Genomic DNA, 20,823 nt, shown 5'->3' on the forward strand with positions numbered 1-20,823 from the left:
GAAATAATGACAACTACAATACATATGGAGTCCACTGGTCAAACAATGTATCCCTAGTAAAAACACATATATCTCCAAAAAACAGAAACATGTTTTTTCACATAAAGTTGAACTTTTTGATCCCCACATTCATATAATAATTAGTGATATATACAAATACCCATAGAATGGTCCCTGCATCTATTACAAATAAAAAAACATAAAAAGTGCAGTATACTCTAAAATTGAAAGCAGCAAACTAGATTATCCACTTCACAAAAGTATAAATAAATTCCATATTTCAATATACTTTACCACTTCTAATTTTGAATGTATAAAGCAACAAACATTATAACTTACCTAATGCAAATGACGAACCCATCCTTTAGCTTAGCGCACACATTTTAGCATAGACCCAATCTTTTGGCGTAAGCTTAGCGGAGGTTTATGGTAAGGGAAGGAAGGATGCAAGGAAAAAGGATTAGGGCTAGTTTTCGGGAAGAAAATAGAGGAATTTTTTATTTGCTTTGGAGCAGACCATTTTTCCCTTAAAACTATGAAAGTCGACGACAATTTTCGGCCAATTTGACCGGAAGGACGATAATTGATTAAAAAATTAAGTTAAGTACCAAAACTAAAAAAACTAAAAGTTGTGCACCAAAATTAATGGGACCCCATAAGTTGTGGGAACAAAAAGTGATATTAATTCCAATCGTTATAAAATGCACCAGGGACCCCATATGTGCGCCCTGCGCCTCCCAAAACGACGTTGTTTTGGTAAGTTCTGTATTTTCAGGTATAAAATTCTGTGCATTCTATTATATAATTCTGTACATTCGAAACATGAGAATTTTCAGTTATAAAATTCTGTGTTTTCAGATATAAAATTCTGTACATTCTATTATATAATTCTGTACATTCAAAACATGAGAATTTTTAGTTATAAAATTATGTGTTTTTCAGGTATAAAATTCTATGTATTCTATTATACAATTATGTACATTTGAAATATGATTTTTTTTTAAGGAGTAAACAACAGACAAAAAAAAAAAAAGAAAAAAAAAAAGTACACAACGACGTCGTTAATGTGCGCCCTGGTGCACGGTATAATTTGCCTATTAATTCTATATATAAAATATTACATGAACCATTGGACCAATCCAATACTGCCAGCCCAAGCCCATACATGATATACCATAACCCAATCCAAAATCTAATTATATACGGAGTATTTATATTCCCTACCCTTTTTTTTTGAAAACTTATATTCCCTGGCAATTTATATCCTACACCACGGCGCGCGTTGCACTATGCGCCCAGATGTAAAATGACGTCGTTTTAATTTTTTTTTTTTTTTTTGAAATTTTCTGCCCCAGTGAATGGCAGTAGTTTTTTCTTAAAAAAAAAAAAAACCCGCTGTTCAAGAATGTACATAATATTAAACTAGAATACACATAATGTTATACATGAATGTACATAATTATATAACAAAATATACATACTCTTTTTAAAAGATAATACACATAATCTAACATAATACATAATAAACATAAACTTTTAACATAATACACATCAACTATTAACATAATACACACAAATTTTCTGATTCGGATGTACATAATTGTATAAAAAGAATGTACATAATTGTATAAAAAATACACATAACTGTATGAACCAATACACATAACGTTTTGAACAAATACACATAACGTTTTGAACAAATACACATAATCTCAGCAACTTCCTACCGCGCCTCCCAACACTACCCCAAAACAACATCGTTTTGGGAGGCGCGCGGCGCACAGTGCTATGTGCGCCGTGGTGTAGGATATAACGATTGATATTCCCTACTCTAAAATACCCTAAAATCCTTTTTTTTTTTTTTTTTTTGCTTCTTTGAAACCACCCTACCCTAAAACCCTAAACCCCTAAATCCCTAATCAGCTAATCCATTCCAGTCTCCAGAATCCAAATTTCTCTCCATCTTGCCTTCTCCACAGGCCACAGCCGACGCGGCGACACCCGAGTTGTCCGACGATCTCCGTTCTGGGCTTCTGCTTCTCCGACGCCCTCTCCTCCTCTCGGCTCTCACCTCACCTCAGCCTCGCCGGCTCGCCGCCAGTCAGTCATCTACTGACTACTGCTCGCCGCGTAAGTAAGCCATCTCACCTCAGCCTCACGGCCCTCACTTAGTCACTGCCTCACTTAAGTATGTTTAATTAAGTATTTAATTAGTCTTTATCAAGCATAAAATAGTTTAGAGAAGGCATAAATGTCTGCATTGTTGTTGTTGTTATTGAAGTTTTAAAACCAATTTGCATGTGAACTAACAGTCAATTACTCAAATTAATAGGGTCAGATTATATAATTTATTTAATTAGATAATATAATTAACCGGTGTGTTATACTGTAGTGCATTAATTCTGTTGTATTATATTGTTTGTGACACCGTGTGCTTCCAGGGCTCCAGGCAGTGTGATTAACACTTTGACATTTTTTCTTTTTGGCACTGGGTGGTTCCAGGCAGTGTGTTTAAACACTTTGTACTGTTATTACTATTTACTAATATACAATGTTAAGACTTGGCAGTTTGGCATTGACATTGTGAATTTGACTTTGTAAGTTTGTAGTATTTGGATTTGTATTAGTATATTAGTATCTATTTGTGACTTTGGCAGTTTGTGTGTGATTTGGTATTTGGTATTTGGTATTTGGTACTTGCATTTTCCATGTCAATGTTCGGTTTTTCGGTAACTGATATAACTGACCGGCCAGTTTTTTCGGTCGGTTATAAGTTATAAAGTTTCCAAAAGTTTAGAATGATTCTATGAAAATTAATAAAAGTTCATTAAAATCTATAATTTTAAAAGTTTTGAAGAGTATACAAAGGCAATTTCGTAATTGCATTTATTTTTTCTTATTAAACCCTTCTCTTCCTCTTCTTTAGGGTTTTATAGAGAACAAACAGAGAGGACTTCTTCACTCGAATCTGGAAAATCCATGAGTTTAATCGCCGGTTCGTACGAGCGTTTCATATGGGGGTTCAAACTGAAATCTCTGAAGGACCTTCAAAGCTTTGATCTAATTCCCCTCTTCTCCTTCCCTTCCCACCTCTCCACCATCAAATGTGCCGACGTTTCAGGCTCTGCCGCCGTCTCTGGTGGCTCCGATGACACCATTAAAATCTATGACCTCTCCACTTGCTCCGAAATCGGCTCCCTCCACGGATCTGCCACCATCAATTCCCTCGCATTCTACACCCCTCCATCCCTCTCCTTCCCGCGCAACCTAATCTCTGCTGCTGACAATGGCTCAATCTCCATCTACGACGCCGATCCCTTTGTTCACCTCAAAACTGTGAAAGTCCACCGAAAAGGCGTCAATTCCCTTTCTATCCACCCCTCAGGGCGGCTGGCGTTGTCGGTGAGCCGAGATGGATGCTTAGCTATGGTTAATTTGGTTAGAGGGAGGAGGAGTTTTTACTGCAGGTTGGGCAAAGAAGCCTCTATCGTGAAATTTAACGAAACTGGCAACACATTCTACATGGTTATGGATGAAAAAGTTTCAGTACACGAGTCTGAGGATGCAAGAATAGTTTTGGAATTCAATAATGCGAAGCGAGTTCTCTGTGCTGCCTCAGGAAAGGTGAGTTATGCACTGTGTTCGTCATATCTAGGAATTTTAATGTCTTGCTTTTATATTTATAGCATGTGTGAGTGTGGCGTGTAAAGCTTCAATTCAATAGCTTGCTTTGAATTTTATATAAACAATTTAATTGCTGCTTGCTGAATTTCATTTTGTTCTAAGAACATATTGCTTGTATTTGTAGAAGTTACAGATTTCGAAGAAAGTGAGTTATTAAGGTGTATGGAAATTCCTATTACAATATTTCATATGCTGCAAATCCATGTAACTGAGTTCAAAATTCTTGTCATGCACAAACCTGTTTAATCAAAATTAGGAAATACTAGTTCTATATTTTAAGGTTCACTTCTTCAGATTATGATTGTTTGTTCTATTTAAAGTTAAAACCAGATTCCTAAGCTATTCCTCTCCTTTCTTCTTCTCTCATGATATTTCAATATGTTTTGAAACTGAACTAATATTTCGCAGGGTGGTATATTGTTTACTGGAGGAGAGGACAGGAATATTATGGCATGGGACACAAAAAGTGGAAAAGTGGCATATAACATTGATGATGCACATTCAGCCCGTGTTAAAGGAATTGTTGTACTCTCCGAAAATGATGATTCCACTGCTGAAGAGTATCCATATTTAGTAGCATCTGCATCATCAGATGGCAACATACGTGTCTGGGATCTTCGGATGGCAGGGAAGGAGAAATTAAATCCACTGGCAGTGGCCAATACGAAATCCAGGCTGACTTGTCTAGCTGGATCATCCATCAAATGTGAGTTTAAAAAGGAATTATTTTCTATTTCATCTTTGTATTAGCAATTTAAATCACATCGATTCTTGGTTGTTGTTTACTTCGATTCTTGGTTGGTTGTTTACTTTGATTTCCGTTAGTGAAAGAAACTGCTTTAAGTTATTGGTTATTTTCAGACTGCGTGGATATATGGACAGTTTAGTCGGTCATCCACAGTTTTAAATTATGAGAACTTCAAAGTTTGTAGAAAATTTTAAAATTGATTAGAGGATTTTTATGCAAGGGAGACACCAACATATGAACTTTCAGTTGCTATTGCTACATTTCTTATTTGTTTATTATGGCTGTTGCATGTCCTTTACCATCAACAGTCCTCTGCATTTTATTCATTGATTCTGATGGCTTGTTGACATCTCTCTATTCCATAGTTATCTAAGCAATTGCAGTAGTGAAATAGTGGGTTATCATATCTAGCCAGGGTTGTAAAAATCGGTCTAGGCGCCCGCCTAAGCCCCGCCTAGGCGCCTCTAGACCGTGGCGATTTCCTCCCTAGGCGCCCGCTTAGGCGTCCGCCTAGCGCCTAACTCTGCCGATTTGGCCGCCTAGCGTCTAAGTTAGTCGAGTTAACTCGTCCATCTCGGTCGAGTTAACCCGATCGACTCGGCTTATTTTTTTATTATATGTGTGTGTGCGCGCACGCATACATATATATAATATGACATATATACACTCGTAGACTAGTTTGATACTTTGAATCTTTGTATGATTGAAGTATTTGAGTATTTTTAATTTTTAATATTGTTTTAATGTTTTTTTTTTTGAAAACCATTGTTTTGATGTTATGAATTATCATTAATTCATTTATTTGGATGTGTTATTTGATTAAATATTGAAAACAACCTCATTAAAATTGTCAAACTACAAATCTACCACTGTTTTTTTGGCGCTCGCCTAGATTCCGCCTAGGCGCTAGGCGCTGTCCGGGCGCCCGACTAGCGCCTAGCGACTACTGCAACCATGTATCTAGCTAGTCTGTTTGTAAGTGTAATACATAGGTGTGAAGCATATAAGACTGCAGTAATTTTTTCAAGTAAAATTGCTGAAAGCTTCATTTCTTACAATTTTCCCTCTTCTTCATCTTCAGCTATGCGAAGACCTCAGATGGGAAATTCTGCTTCAAATGAACAAGAAGACGGAGCAGCAGAGTGATACTCTCAAACTCACACCAAACATTTGCTGAGAATGCTTGATTGAATTGCACAATTGTCTCTCTCTGTCTCTTCTCGTACTTCTGTAATCCCCTGCCTGTTTTTTGTCGAAGCATTACACCAGATTTTGTTATTTGTGTAGGCTGTCTTCGTATTTTAAATATATACATGTATGGTATGTACTTTTGCAGCCAGCTATTACAAGCTTTCTTCTAGTATTCATTCTCCCCCTCTGCTTCAGATCCAATCCGAATCTTCTTGTGGGAGTTAAACTTAGAGATTACAATTGCAATGTTTTACAGATTCTGATCCTAAGTGGGATAAGAATTATTCAATACTGAGTATATAAATTTGTTGTGAAGAAGGGCATGAAAACCCCTACAAATATACTGCAACATACATCACATATAGGATGTCATTTGCCTGTATTTGGATAAAACAATAGTTGTCAAAGGAAACCGGGGGAATCTCGGACCTTACCAACTGGATAAATCTCTTTCATTTGTGTTATTGTCCCATGTATTGTTTGTTTCTTTGTTTGCATGGCATTATTATGTGTAGTTGTTGATGAAGATGTAAAACGTCAATGAAACGAAAACGGGAAGAAGAGAAATGATGAGCTTGGTGGGAAGTTTAGGCCTTTGGAATTTGCCTTAATACAAAATGCTCTCCAGTTTAGGCCTGTTGGAGGGCTTCTGAACAGTAATGCATGTAACTCATCTCCTTCCTCATCATCCTATAGGTTTTCATGCCACTAAGATTGTTGCTTTTTCTTGAACTTGTTTGAACAGATCGATTGTTGGTTATTAATGTGTGTGAGAGAAATGAGAATAAAGAAGATGCATTGAAGGAGAGGAGAGGAGAGGAGAGGAAAAGAGAGTGGTTTTATAGAGCTTAGGGTGGGCGTGATCGAAAAAGAAGGAAAAGCTTTGGAACTTTGGAGTTTCAATCATATAGGAGAATTTTAAAATTGGTGGAAATTGTGAGGACAAGTGGTTGGTACTAATTCTTATACCATAATGCATGTTGAGGCTAAGTTTTGTGTACTCTTTAATTTTCATAAAAAATAATTATCAAAATTTACCTATTACTTAATTAAAGTTTGACATCAAATGGTTTTAAAAAGTGTAAATAGGCTCTCAAGTTAAAAGAAAGTTTCATTTGAACATCTATATCTATACTTAATAATAATAATAATAATAACCCGCATGGGCAGTTCAACTGGTCACAAAGGTGAAACTTTGGAAGAATGACAAGGGATCAAGTTTCACCAGCGTCAATGTGGGAGCAACCTCTCAAAGTGAGGGGGGTTCCTTGTGCGCAATGAGCACAGGTTTTTTGGAGGAATAATAACCTAGTGAGGGGGTTCCTTGTGCGCAATGAGCGCAGGTTTTTTGGAAGAATAATAACCTATGTTAACTTGTTTTTAACCATAAATGTCAAGTTTTGTTCATGTGTTATATATATTTTTTTAATTTAATACTTACTAGCATTTTCCTTCTAATTCTATTATTATTATTAACTAGTATTTTCACATATGCGTTACACGAATTGAATTGAAATAGATTTGTTATAATATTTTAAGAATATTTGGATCGATATATAATTATATAAATTATAACATCGAATATTATATAGTGCAATTGATGAAATGAATTGAACAGATTATATTTTCTGAGGTTATTGTTGTTTGATTTCATTTAAACAATGCAAATGTCCAATGATTTATCTCAACATTTTCATGAATATATTATTAATACTATATTCAACATGTTAACTTGTTTTTAACCATAAATGTCAAGTTTTGTTCATGTGTTATATATATATATATATATATATATATATATATATATTTAATTTAATACTTACTCGACATCCCATAAGCATTTTCCTCCTAATTCTATTATTATTATTAACTAGCATTTTCACATATGCATTACACGAATTGAAATAGATTTGTTATAATATTTTAAGAATATTTGGAACGATATATAATTATATAAATTATAACATCGAATATTATATAGTGCAATTGATGAAATGAATTGAACAGATTATGTTTTCTGAGGTTATCGTTGTTTGATTTCGATTTAAACAATGCAAATGTTCAATGATTTATCTCAACATTTTCATGAATATATTATTAATACTATTGAATACCATGAATTGTTCAATGGTTATTGTATTGAACACCATGAAGTATTCTTATAAATGCATAATATTAACTCCACAAATTAAGCTAAACAAATATCTTATATTGTATATATATTTTGGTTTCACTTAGAAATATTCACTTTGACACTCCCAAAAATGTAAATCTACATCTACAATTTTAATAAGAGCCAATAATGTTAGGCCCTTAACTGGAATAAAAAAATGTCAGTCCTAATTGTTTCTTAAAATTAATGGTTCATATTATTTTGATTTTAGTATTTCTTAATGATTTTCCTTATTTACCCTTTATTATATTATTTTCTTCCCTTAAATAACCTTAAATTCCGTTAGTATAAACTTTCTTAACGGAATATTCCGTTAACTATTTATTATTCTTAACTTAGTCATTAATTTCTATAACAAAGGTCTTAGGATCGAACCACATCCCAATTAGAGTTGACATAATTGTTAAACATATACTACGAATATGTTACAAAGTATTAAAAAAATTTAATATAAAATTTAATAAAAACTTTGGTGAAATAATTAGCCCATCTAAATACATATTAAAAAATCAATGATTTCATTATTGTGGATGAAAAGTATGTACGCCACTTTATTGTTCTTATTAAATTAAAAAATAAATTATTAGATACAACAAAAAAAATAATACATATGCATTTAATTAATTTAGAATTAGATGTCTATAATGCCTCTATTTAAAATGAATTATTCATTATAAAAAAAAATTCATTAGTTATATTATCTTTATTTTATACAATTCAAATATTCCTTACCTTCAAATTTATTAATTTATTATATTCACTACATTATATATTGTCTTCTTTTTACATTATCTTGTAATTAAATATCAAAGTTATAATACAAAATATGTTTTATATATATATATATATATATATATATATATATATATATATATATATATATATATATATATATATATATATATATTTATTTATTTATTTATTTATTTATTTATTTATTTATTTACCAAGTATTTTATACAAATATAATAAATATTAATATTTTGTTCAATACTTCACATGATAACCTATGACACACATCTCACAAACACATGAAACATGTAGGGGAAATTAAACTACCACTATCAAATATCAACATGTGCTTGTAAGATAAATAGTTCATAGCACAACTAAAATCCCAGTTATATACAAAACAAGGCAAATCTAAAGCTTCCTACACCATAATCTCATTACATGATGAATCCTTCTATGCTACCAACAATAACATAATTGCACATGACATACTACTAATAACAAAAATAAATAAATAAATAAATAAAAAATAAAAAAGAAGACATATACTGAAGATGAAGACAATGACAATACTACCCAAACGAGAATTAGAGAAATTTAAACCAAAAGTTGTATTTATGTAGACTATCGCTTTTAGACTAAGTATTTAGACTAGCATTGTTACAAAGTTGCAAATATTGATTTTGGAATAAGGTTCAAATTTGTCATTGAACGTAACATGAAAATGCAATTAGGTCACTGAACACTCCAAAAACGTGCAATTAAGCTACTGAATACTCCAAATGTATGCAATTTCACTGGATAGCAGGTTACCATCCATTTTAGCAGGTTACCTACTTACGTGGCAACTGAGTAGACATTTTAAATAATTTTTAATAAAATTTTATAATATTTTTTTAAAAAAATTGAAAAAATATAAATAAATAAATAAAAATAAAATAGACGGGGTAACCGACGGCCACCACGTCGTTTTTTTTTTAATTTTTTTAATTTTTTAAAAAATTTATTATTAAAAATGCCAACTCAGCTGCCACATAAGCATGTAACCTGTTAAAATTGATGGTAACCTGCTATCACGTGAAATTGCATACATTTGGAGTGTTCAGTGGCCTAATTGCACTTTTTTTTTTTTTTCCATTCAGTGACCTAATTGCATTTTCAGGTTACGTTAAGTGGCAATTTGAACCTTATTCCATTTATTGTTGTGACAGTTATATATAATCAATCTCTTATCTTGCATTTATATATACTTTAAATTACTGATTTAAATAAACAAATTCAACATTTATTTATCTATGCATGAACATCTTCTATATAATATTGCATTGATATACTTTGAAATACTTATTTAAAAAGAATCATTGGGCATTATCCCATTCGCGCAAAGCGCGTAGAAAAACTAGTATTAGAATAAATGTGACAGTAGTCTGGTGACTCATTTACTTCAATTCACTGGAAATAAAAGATAGAAACTTCATGTTGGTAATCTTTTTATAAGTATGTGATAATCTATCAAACTGATAGCAACATACAAAGAATGTAATAACTTATACCAAAGACTTGGATGAGGTACGGATTCCATTGAATACCAATGACATATACAAATTGGAAACATGCTAAAAAATTCAATTCTAAAACAAATTCTTGAGCTTGTGATATATGGTTCTAAAATAAGTCTATAAATGTCATATGTAGGTTTTATGCCTTAATTAACACCAATTGTTTAATATTGCTGGATCCATTTATATATCATTAATTTAATTATTTGTTACTCAATTGTTGCAAAATCTTGAGCTACACTTATATATGGTTATTCAGTAAATATAACACTATATTGTTGCCAAGTACGACGTAAAGTTAAAATGAGGGATTTTATTTTTAATAATAGTATTTGATTGATTAAATTAATAATAAAATAATGACCTGTAATTTTATTCTAAATTATTAATAACTTTTTTTTTTACAAAATCTTTCTTATATTCATATTCATTAGATTAATAGTAGAATAACGCGTAGAAATAATTTTAGAACATTATGACTTCTCGAATTACAAATTCTTTTCATTTTTCCTCCTAACCTTATTATTATTAAGTGTTTGGGCGTGAAGTTAAAAAGATTGATTTTGTTTTTAATAATAGTATAGAAGTATAGATTATTAATAACCAATTCTTTTCCTTTTAAAGGTCAAATAGACCATCGAACTGCACACAATAATTCAATTAGGCCACTGAACCTAAAAAAACAACAATTATGCCATTAAACTAACCAATTTCTTTCAATTAGTCTAATTTATAAGTTTTGCAGGTTAGTAAGAGATCACCCAAAAATTTAAAATATTTTTTAAAAATAATAAATTAAAATATATTAAAAAAAAAAAAACGTTTCTTCGTCTCTGCAGGAGACGAAGAAACTTTCTTCGTCTCCATGGCCGGAGACGAAGAAGGTTCTTCGTCTCCATGGCCGGAGACGAAGAAACTTTCTTCGTCTCCGGCAGAAACGAAGAAACGTTTTTTTTAAATATATTTTAATTTATTATTTTTAAATAATAATTTTTTAAAAAACTATTTTAAATTTTTTGGGTGACCTGTTACTAACCTGCAAAATCTGTAAATTAGACTAATTGAAAGAAATTGGTTAGTTTAGTGGCCTAATTGTTGTTTTTTTAGATTCAGTGGCCTAATTGCATTATTTTGTGCAGTTCGATGTTCTTTTTTTTTTGGTGAAATCTTCCTTATATTCATATTCATTAGATTAATAGTAAAATAACATGTAGAAATAATTTTATATATTCATTAGATTAATAGTAAAATAACATGTAGAAATAATTTTAGAACATTATGACTTCTCGAATTACGGATTCTTTTCGATATTTCTTTTTTTTTTTTTTTTTTTTTTTTTTTTTTTACTGCTAACCTTATTATTATTAAGTGTTTGAGTGTGAAGTTAAAAAAAAAAGGAGGATTTTGTTTTTAATAATAGTATTCATTGATTAGATTAGTAGTAAAATAACGCCTTGTAATTTTAATCTAAATTATCAATAACTGAATCTTTTCCCTTTTTTCTTTTGCAAAAATCTTCATTATATTCATATTCATAGATTAATAGTAAAATAACACGTAGAAATAAATTTAGAACATTATGGCTTCTCGATTACAGATTCTTTTCTATTTTGGGTGATAACTTATTATTATTAAGTGTTTAGGCGGGAAGTTAAAAAGGATGGTTTCGTTTTTATTAATAGTATAGATATAGATTATTAATAACCGATTTTTTTCATTTTGTTTTGCAAACTCTTCATTATATTCATTAGATTAATATTAAAATAACGACATGTAATTTTAATCTAAATTATAAATAACTTTTTTTTTTTGCAAAAAATTTCTTATATTCATATTCATTAGGCTAATAGTAAAATAACGTGTAGAAATCATTCTAGAAAATTATGGCTTCTCGAATTACGAATTCTTTTCTATTTTTCCTTTTTTTTTTACTGCTAACCTTATTATTATTAAGTGTTTGGGCTGAAAGTTAAAAATGAGGAGTTTGTTTTTTAATAATAGTATTGATTGATTGGAGTAGTGACGGAATAATATTGTTGAATAGGAATAGGAATTTTAATATTGTTGTATTGTATTACGAATAAGAATTGTAATGTAGAATTGTAGTACGAATAGGAAAATAGAATGTTTTCAATTAGAAATTGTATTACACTATTTTACAATATTACACAAACCTTAACAATATAGGATTGTTTTGAGCTGTAAGTTCAAATGGAAGATTTTATTTTTATTAATAATATTGATTTTTTCCAATCCTTCCCTTAATAAGCTTTGATCCAAAATAAATAAATAAATAATAATAATAATAATAATAATAATAATAATAATAATAATAATAATAATTATTATTATTATTATTATTATTATTATTATTATTATTATTATTATTATTATTATTATTATTATTATTATTCAATAATAGTCAGGGCACTGCTTCATGTTTATTAAGTTACTAGTTTTTTACGCGCATTGTGTGATTAGGATAATGCCTAATGTTTTTTTTTTAATAAGTACTTTAAAGTATATCAAGACAAGATTATATTGGAATTGTTCATGCATAGATAATTGAATTTTAAATTTACGTATTTAAATAGACAATTCTAAGTTTACAAATGCAAGATAATATAGTCAAGATTGATTATAATTGTCAATAAAATAATTGTATAGGTATTGTTGAAATCAAATACGGGACATACGGGAGAGCAAATAAAAATTAGGGCATAAAATATTAAATATATACTAATATTGAAGAGCTAACTGTTGATTGCCAAATAAGGACATTGCGAGATAGTTTCCCACTTCAATTTGTTGTGTGAGTTAATACTCTTTTTGTCCATAAATCCCCCAAGTATTTAATATGATTGGCTTAATTATATTTTTTATTTTTTTTAAAAACAATTATTATTATTATTATTATTATTATTATTATTATTATTATTATTATTATTATTATTATTATTTAATATATGTATACCCTTAAGTCATTTTACATGTTAATCTAAACAGCTAATTTTTTAAAATATCTTTTTACTAACCGTTGATATAATTCGCTGGTCAAATTTGCTAATATAATCTGCTAACCCTAACCGCTAACTGTTGATTATCAAACAAGGACATTGCGAGGTAGTTCTCACTTCAATTTGTTGTGTGATTTGAATACTCTCTTTGTCAACAAATCCCTCAAGTAGTTAATATTTTTTTTTTTTTTTGAGAATCCTCAAGTAGTTAATATGATTGGCTTTATTAATTATATTTTTTAAATTTTTTCATGGTATTAATAAAATACTTGGTAAATAAATATATAGCATTATTTTGTATTATAACTTTGATATTTAATTAAAAAATAGTGCAAAAAAAATATAATAGACAATGTAGTGAATATAATCAATTGATGAATTTGAATGTAAAGAATTTTTACATTGGAGAAATATAAAGACAATATAACTAATAAAATTATTTCTCTTAATTAATTTATTGATAATGAATAATTTTTTTTTTTTAATAAAGACATTGTAGGGACAATGTATCGAATATAATCAATTGATGAATTTGAATGTAAAGAATTTTTATATTGGAGAAAAATAAATACAATATAACTAATAAAATTATTTCTCTTATTTAATTTATTGATAATGAATATTTTTTTTTTAATAAAGACATTGTAGACACATAATTCTAAATTAAAGAAATGCATATGTATTACTTTTTGTTGTAGCTACTAAATCATTATTTAATTTAATAAGAGTAAAATAGAGTACTAATTATGCCAACTTTGATTGGGATGTGGTTCGAACCTAAGACCTTTTTTATGGAAATCGATGAATAAGTTAACGGTAAACTAACAGAAATTAACGGAAAAGATAATATTTAACGGAAAAGTTAAAGGATAATCATATTCATTAAGGATAAATTAGGAAATATAAAGGAAAAATTAAAATCTGATCAATCTGAGATATTCATTTGATTAAAAAATTTGACCGCCATTTTTTCTACCCATTATAGGTCTTAACTCTCTTGGGCTTTTATTAGTATAGTAGACTAGTATAAATTATTACAAAATTATCGAAGCAATATACTAAAAATATTTAAAAGAATTTGAAACAAAAAATATTAATTAATATGGTATCATTTAGAATACCTCAACGAAATATGTTTAATAATATATTTTTTATATATTGATTGTATTTATATAAACAAAATATAGAAAAATATATTTAAGTAATAATTTAAAAATTATGCCATTTTAATGAACTTCCTGTATCGTTATGAGACCCCGAGGTCCTTTCTATTGAGAAGGTTTGAGCCCAAAAAAAGTGAACGAGAGGTCTTGTCGGACCTAGAGTCCAGCCTTTAGCCCGAGAGATAGCTAATGTCATCAATGAATGAGTTGCTCAGCAGTAGTGGACACAACCCAATCCGACTAGCAGCCAGTTAGTAATCTAGCAAATTCCCTCCAACTTGACTTAGCACTCCACGAGCTAGGAGGGGGCACCACCAGGGACGGGGCCCCAAAGTAGGGGGTCCAATGTTAAGATAAGGGGATCTCCGAGGGAGGAGTCAAAGCTGCCAATGCACTGATTGCACCCTGACCGTATATGATAACACTGATTGCACCTTGACCATAAGGGGCTCCCAAGCTGCCAATGCATGTAGCAAAACACGGATAGCTCCTCCTGAAAAATGGGTTAACAGGATGAATGCTAAAATTAAAGAGCTAGTTCAGTGAAAGGAACAAGTTAATTTACTAGAAATTTGTGATCACCCCACCCTTCACATTAAAGATTATGAATGAATCCTCACTCTTAATTGAAGCAACCTAGTATCAAAAAGGTTTTGATAGGATAGGAGACCTCCATGAGCATATAATCTTCTATATATTTTAGGAATAAGGGTTAAATAGGCCATCGAACTGCACCCGATAAAACAATTAGGCCATTGAACTTAAAAAACCAACAATTAGGTCCCTAAACTAATCAATTTCAAACAATTTTTCAATTTGAAGGTTTCCAACAGGTCAACAGGTCATCCTTCCAAATTAATTATTTTTTACAATTTAAATTTTAAAAATTAATTAGTTTTAAATTAAACTTAAAAAAAAAAAAAAAAAAAAAAAAAAAAAAAAAAAAACTGGTTCCGGCGTCTCCGGCTGGATTCTAATTTTTTTTTTTTTTAGTTTAATTTAAAACTAATTAATTTTTAAAATTTATTTTTTAAAAAAATAATTAATTTGGGAGATGACCTGTTGGAAACTTTCAAATTGGAATAATTGTTTGAAATTGATTAGTTTAGGGACCTAATTGTTGGTTTTTTAGGTTCAGTGGCCTAATTGTTTTATTGTGTTCAGTTCGATGACTTATTTGACCCTTATTCCTATATTTTATTATATAAATTTTGTAAACGGTTAAATTAATATATATATATATATATATATATATATATATATATATATATATAGAATATTATAATTTTCTTCAACATTATAATCTTCTTCAATTTCGATGCCATTCATTGGTACTTTTAGTTGTATGCAGTCCAACAACTAGAAAAGGCAAATAATTAAACAATAAGTCTATGCCAATGTGTGTATTTTATATTATTTTATAAAGGGAAAAACATTTTGCGATATTTGTTTTTATAAAAAAAAAATAGAATATTGAAGTCATTATGAGTATTCTTTAAAAACTTTTACATAATCAAATCTCATATATTATATCAAGCAAACCCTACACAAGGCAAATTTTATATATGAGTTAATTTCATTTTTGGTTCTAGATTTATAGATGGATAGTCTACTTTTAATCCTTTTTTATTCAAACATTCCCTTTTGGTCCTAGTATTATTATGACATGACCAATTTTGGTCCTCTATCAAAAAAATCGTTGAAATTTTGTTAAATAGATGGACATTTCGATCTTCAATTATGAATTTTTTCAAAAAAAAAAAAAACATAAAAAATATAACAAGTCAATGCACTTTGTATTAAAAAAATCAAAATGTCTTTCTATTTAACGAAATTTTAACGATTTTGTTGATAGATGACCAGAATTGGTCATGTCACAATAATACTAGGACCAAATAGGATGTTCTGATAAAAATGGACTAAAAGTGAACTGTCACATATAAATCTAGAACAAAAAATGGAATTAACTCTTTATATATAGATACATATATATACATACATACATATATATATATATATATATATATATATATATATATATATATATATATATATATATATATATATATATTATCAGGTTCCTATGAGAACAAGACTTCCTGTGCAGTACACGGTCGGTGCGGTTTGCACCATTAGATATGCATAAATGCACCATAAACTGTCTGAAAATACATCATTATTTGTGGTGCGTTTTTTTTTAGTGTGTGGTGCATTTATGCATACCTAATGGTGCAAATCACACCGACCGTACGGAAAATTTCCTGTTCTCATTTGAACATATACATATATATATATATATATATATATATATATATATATATATATATATATATATATATATATATATATATATATATATATATACGGTTCAAATGCGGATGGTATGCTCAGGTGCGAACGTGCGGTGAGATAAGAGCCATTGACATTGTCAAAATCAACGTCCAGGATTAACAAGAATTAAAAAAAAAAAAAGAAAAAAACGCCTTGTCAATTTTGTCTTTTTGTATCTATAGGTCAAATTTAAGATGCGTGGTTTTCCTTCTTAAGGGTGCGTGATTTTTTTGTGCTTAAGGTGAGTGGTTTTTGTGTTGTATGCTAATGGTGTGTCAGTTGTTGAAACTTAAGTGTGTCAGTCTAAAGCTTTAGGTACATGATTTTCCTTCTTAAAGTGCGTGATTTGTGTGCTTAAGGTGCTAAGTTGTTGGAACTTAAGGTGCGTTGGCCTAAAGCTTTAGGTGCGTTATTTTCCTTCTTAAAGTGCGTTGTTTGCCTTCTTAAGGTGCGTTGTTTTCATTCTTAAGAAAGGGATAAGGGTCAAATAGGCCCCTTTACTACTCAAGAAAGTTCAATTAGCACATTGAGCTAAAAAAAAAAAAACATTCAATTAACTATTACAACTCTTTAAAAAAAATTCAACTTTCATTTTTTTTTTTTTTTTAAAGTTTATATGGATACTAATTTAATGGTAAAATAAAACTTTGTATTTTCAATTCTAAATCTCCGTATCTTTGTTTGTTTGTTTTTTTTTTTTTTTTTTTTTTTTTTTTTAACAATACTCCGTATCTAAATCCCTAACATTCATCATCATCATCCACAGTCTATGACATCCCATAATAATAACTTTTTCCATGAACTAGGACCACCAAAACTGACAAAAAATTCAAAGAATTTGTTTGTAGGTTTATAGGTTTCAAACTTTCAATACATTATTCACAAAAGCACTGTATATTATTCCTATTTATACTTCATAGTTTCAAGGGTTCAGTTACCCACAGTGGCGGACCCATAAAATCATTTGAGTGAGGGCGAATATTAAATGACGTTAGAAATGTCAATGACAAAATATCAAACAATCATAATAAGTTTAAAATACAAAATACATTATAAATTACAATATATTTACGAGAAAATATGAAACATAATCAATTAGATAAAATAATTTGAATAACAATATATTGATAAATACTTTTAAATTTTAATTTCTTTTAGTTAGATCGATTTTTCTAAATTAATTCGAATACAATAAAGTATATTATAAACTTGTATACTACATTAATTAAATAATTTATAAAAACTAGACTAAAAGACCATTTAATTTGTTAATTAAAGAGTAAATACCCAAAATGATCCCTTGACTATAGCTAAATTCACAATTTAGTCCTCAACTATTAATTTCAACCAATTTAGTCCTTAAGTTTCCAAATTTGACCCAATTTCGTCATCCATTAAATCCACCATTTACTAACCGTGAAATCTGAGGGCAGAGTAGTAATCTCACCTCCTTCCCGCCTTTGCACTCCATCTGTTTACACTATCCCGCCAAAATTTCATTTGTTCTCTGTAAATCTCTTTGCGGTGTTAGCTGACTCTTAGTTGAATTTGTTGAGAAACCTCAAAGATTAGAAGAGAAGCAGTGTGTATTCCATTGAAGAAGATGAAGAGAGTTCATGTGTCTACAAGCTGAAAGAAGAAAGTGAATCTACTGACTAGTCTACAGCTTTACATTTCATAGGCTATATAGACAAGCCGTTATAACTGCCAAGGGAAAGGGAAAAGACCAATAGGTCCCTGACTTATTATTAAGCTAAGAAAGAAAGCAAAGCAGAGAAGAGCTGAGCTGAGCTGGACTGGACAGCTGCAAGTTGCTGCATTATTTGAGATGTTTGAGAGAGGATTAAAGATGATTGAGCTGTGTATTACTTCATCACCCCCCGTAAGCTGGAGCATGAAGGTCTTGAAGGCCCAGCTTATCATGGAACTTGTCAAACAAAGGCTTAGGCAAGGCTTTTGTAAATCCATCTGCAGTCTGATTTTGGGAAGAACCAGCAAGAAGTTTGACAACTCCTTCATTGATCTTTTGTCTAACCACATGGCAATCAATCTCAATGTGTTTAGTGCGTTCATGGAAGACAAAATTCTCACCAATAGCAATGGCAGAGTTGTTATCACAATACAAAGTTACTGGAGTAGAGAATGTTGTCTTCAAGTCTGCTAACAGAAATAACAACCACTGTACTTCACAAGTTGTGGATGCTAGGGCCCTGTACTCTGCCTCAGAAGATGATCTAGAGATTGTAGCTTGCTTCTTGGTCTTTCATGAAATCAAAGAATTGCCAAGATAAATACAATATCCTGTCACAGATTTCCTACTATCCACACAGGTTGCCCAGTCTGAGTCTGAAAATCCTTGCAACTTCATAAGAGAATTAGAAGAGTAAAACAAGCCTTTTCCAGGTGCCCCTTTGAGGTACCTTAACACCCTATGAGCTGCTACCATATGAATGTTTCTTGGTTTCTCTACAAACTGACTCAGCTGCTGGACTGCATAAGAGATGTCAGGTCTAGTATTGGTTAGGTACAAGAGTTTCCCAACTAACCTTCTGAAAACTTCAGGTTGTGTGATGGGAATCCCATCAGAATTGTTCAGTTTCTGTCCTGTGACAGCAGGAGTCCTAGCTGGCTTGGCTTCCAAAAAACCATGTTCTTTTAGGATCTCCAAAGCATATTTCCTTTGGCAAATGTTAATTCCAGCATCAGTTCTAAAGGCCTCAATGCCTAAGAAATAATTCAAGTTGCCCAAGTCTTTGATCTTAAAATCTTTATCCAATGACTGCTTCAATTCATTTATTTGAACAGAATCATTTCTTGCCAAAAGGATATCATCAACATACACTAACAAGGCAATGAAGGATGTTCCTGTTTGTCTAGTAAATAAAGAGGGGTCTGCAGAAGATTGTTGGAAGCCATACACTTGTAAAGCTTTAGTCAACTTGGCATTCCATTGCCTACTTGCCTGTTTAAGGCCATACAGGGATCTCATAAGCTTGCAAACCTGATTTGGTTTTCCATCCTTAAAACCAGGAGGTAATACCATGTAGACTTCCTCCTCTAAGTCACCATGCAAAAAGGCATTGTTGATGTCAAGTTGCTGGATGTTCCATCCCTTAATAGCAGCCACAGCCAAGAAGGTTTTGATTGTGGTCATCCTAGCCACAGGTGAGAAAGTCTCAATGTAATCAACCCCTAATTGTTGAGTATAACCCTTTGCAACCAGCCTGGCCTTATACCTTTCTATGGAGCCATCTGCTCTATACTTCACTTTATACACCCATCTACAACCAATGGGGGTTTTACCAACTGGCAATTCTGTTAAGATCCAAGTCTTGTTCTGGTTCAAAGCATTTATCTCAGCTTCCATGGCTTGTCTCCATTCCAAATGTAATACTGCTTCTTGATAGGACTGTGGTTCTTTAGAGGAGGAAATAGCAGCTGCACACATTCTGTGATCAGGAGATAAATTTTGGTAAGAGATGAACTTCTCTAGAGAATGAGGAGAAGTTCTGGCAATAGTGATGTTGGATGTGGCAGTCTGACAAATATAGTCTTGTAACTTTGAGGGAACATTTCTTGTTCTTAAAGACCTCCTAGGTGGCTGTTGAGCAGTCTGATTGTCAGTGTTTCTCAAATCATTCTCAGAGCAAGAATGTGTGTCATAAGCATGACTAGGACCAATGGAATAGTCTCTGATCTGTGGAAGTTCCACATGAATGTCTGGTGTTTGCTGATGCTCTAGCTGGACTTCTGCAGATTGGTCATTCAACAAAGTATCCCTGACCATTCCACTCTCATCATGTTTTCCAGCCTGGTCCAATGTACCAAAGTTTGCTTCAATATATGTTGGGACCAAAGGGAGAGAAGGTCCAAGGCTTTCTGGTGTAGCATTGTCAGAACCAGTCTCTAAGTATTCTTCTTTGAAAGGAAAAATGTGCTCATGAAAAGTCACATTTCTGGAAATAAAAACAACTCTGTCAGTCATATCAAACACCATATACCCTTTTATATTAGCAGGAAATCCCAAGAAAATGCATTTCTTGGCTCTTGTTTGCATCTTATTCCTCCCTTGTGAAATAGTAGCTGCAAAGCATAGGCATCCAAAGGATCTCAAGTGATTGTAATCAACATCTTTTCTGTACAACATCTGGAAAGGAGACTGGCCATCCAGAACTTCAGTGGGTAACCTGTTTATTAGATAAGATGCATGCAAAACACAATGACC

At 31.0% G+C, this 20,823-nt stretch overlaps 1 protein-coding gene and 1 long non-coding RNA gene across 6 annotated transcripts; one reads left to right on the plus strand and one right to left on the minus strand.

Annotated features, from left to right (window-relative positions):
- The first annotated feature begins 1,866 nt into the window (after positions 1–1,866).
- Positions 1,867–6,069, plus strand: LOC109184968 (p21-activated protein kinase-interacting protein 1-like). 5 transcript variants are annotated; one of them, XM_019334961.1, is made up of 4 exons: positions 1,867–2,134; positions 2,927–3,624; positions 4,093–4,390; positions 5,514–5,778. In XM_019334961.1, the coding sequence occupies exons 2-4, from the start codon at positions 2,980–2,982 to the stop codon at positions 5,576–5,578; spliced, it is 1,008 nt and encodes a 335-aa protein (XP_019190506.1). In that variant the 5' UTR covers positions 1,867–2,134; positions 2,927–2,979; the 3' UTR covers positions 5,579–5,778. The 5 variants fall into 5 exon arrangements, with proteins under 5 accessions (XP_019190506.1, XP_019190507.1, XP_019190509.1 ...); XM_019334962.1 differs by having other exon boundaries at positions 1,867–2,130; XM_019334964.1 differs by lacking the exon at positions 1,867–2,134 and adding an exon at positions 2,149–2,171.
- On the minus strand, positions 3,639–17,261 carry LOC109184970. The gene is made up of 3 exons (XR_002054909.1): positions 17,245–17,261; positions 5,100–5,106; positions 3,639–3,952 (listed from the first exon to the last, which is right to left on the minus strand). It is a non-coding gene; the product is annotated as an uncharacterized LOC109184970 (long non-coding RNA).
- Between the last annotated feature and the right edge of the window lie 3,562 nt (positions 17,262–20,823).

This window comes from Ipomoea nil, unplaced genomic scaffold, assembly GCF_001879475.1.
Source record: "Ipomoea nil cultivar Tokyo-kokei standard unplaced genomic scaffold, Asagao_1.1 scaffold1298, whole genome shotgun sequence".
In the NCBI taxonomy this organism is placed as follows: domain Eukaryota; kingdom Viridiplantae; phylum Streptophyta; class Magnoliopsida; order Solanales; family Convolvulaceae; genus Ipomoea; species Ipomoea nil.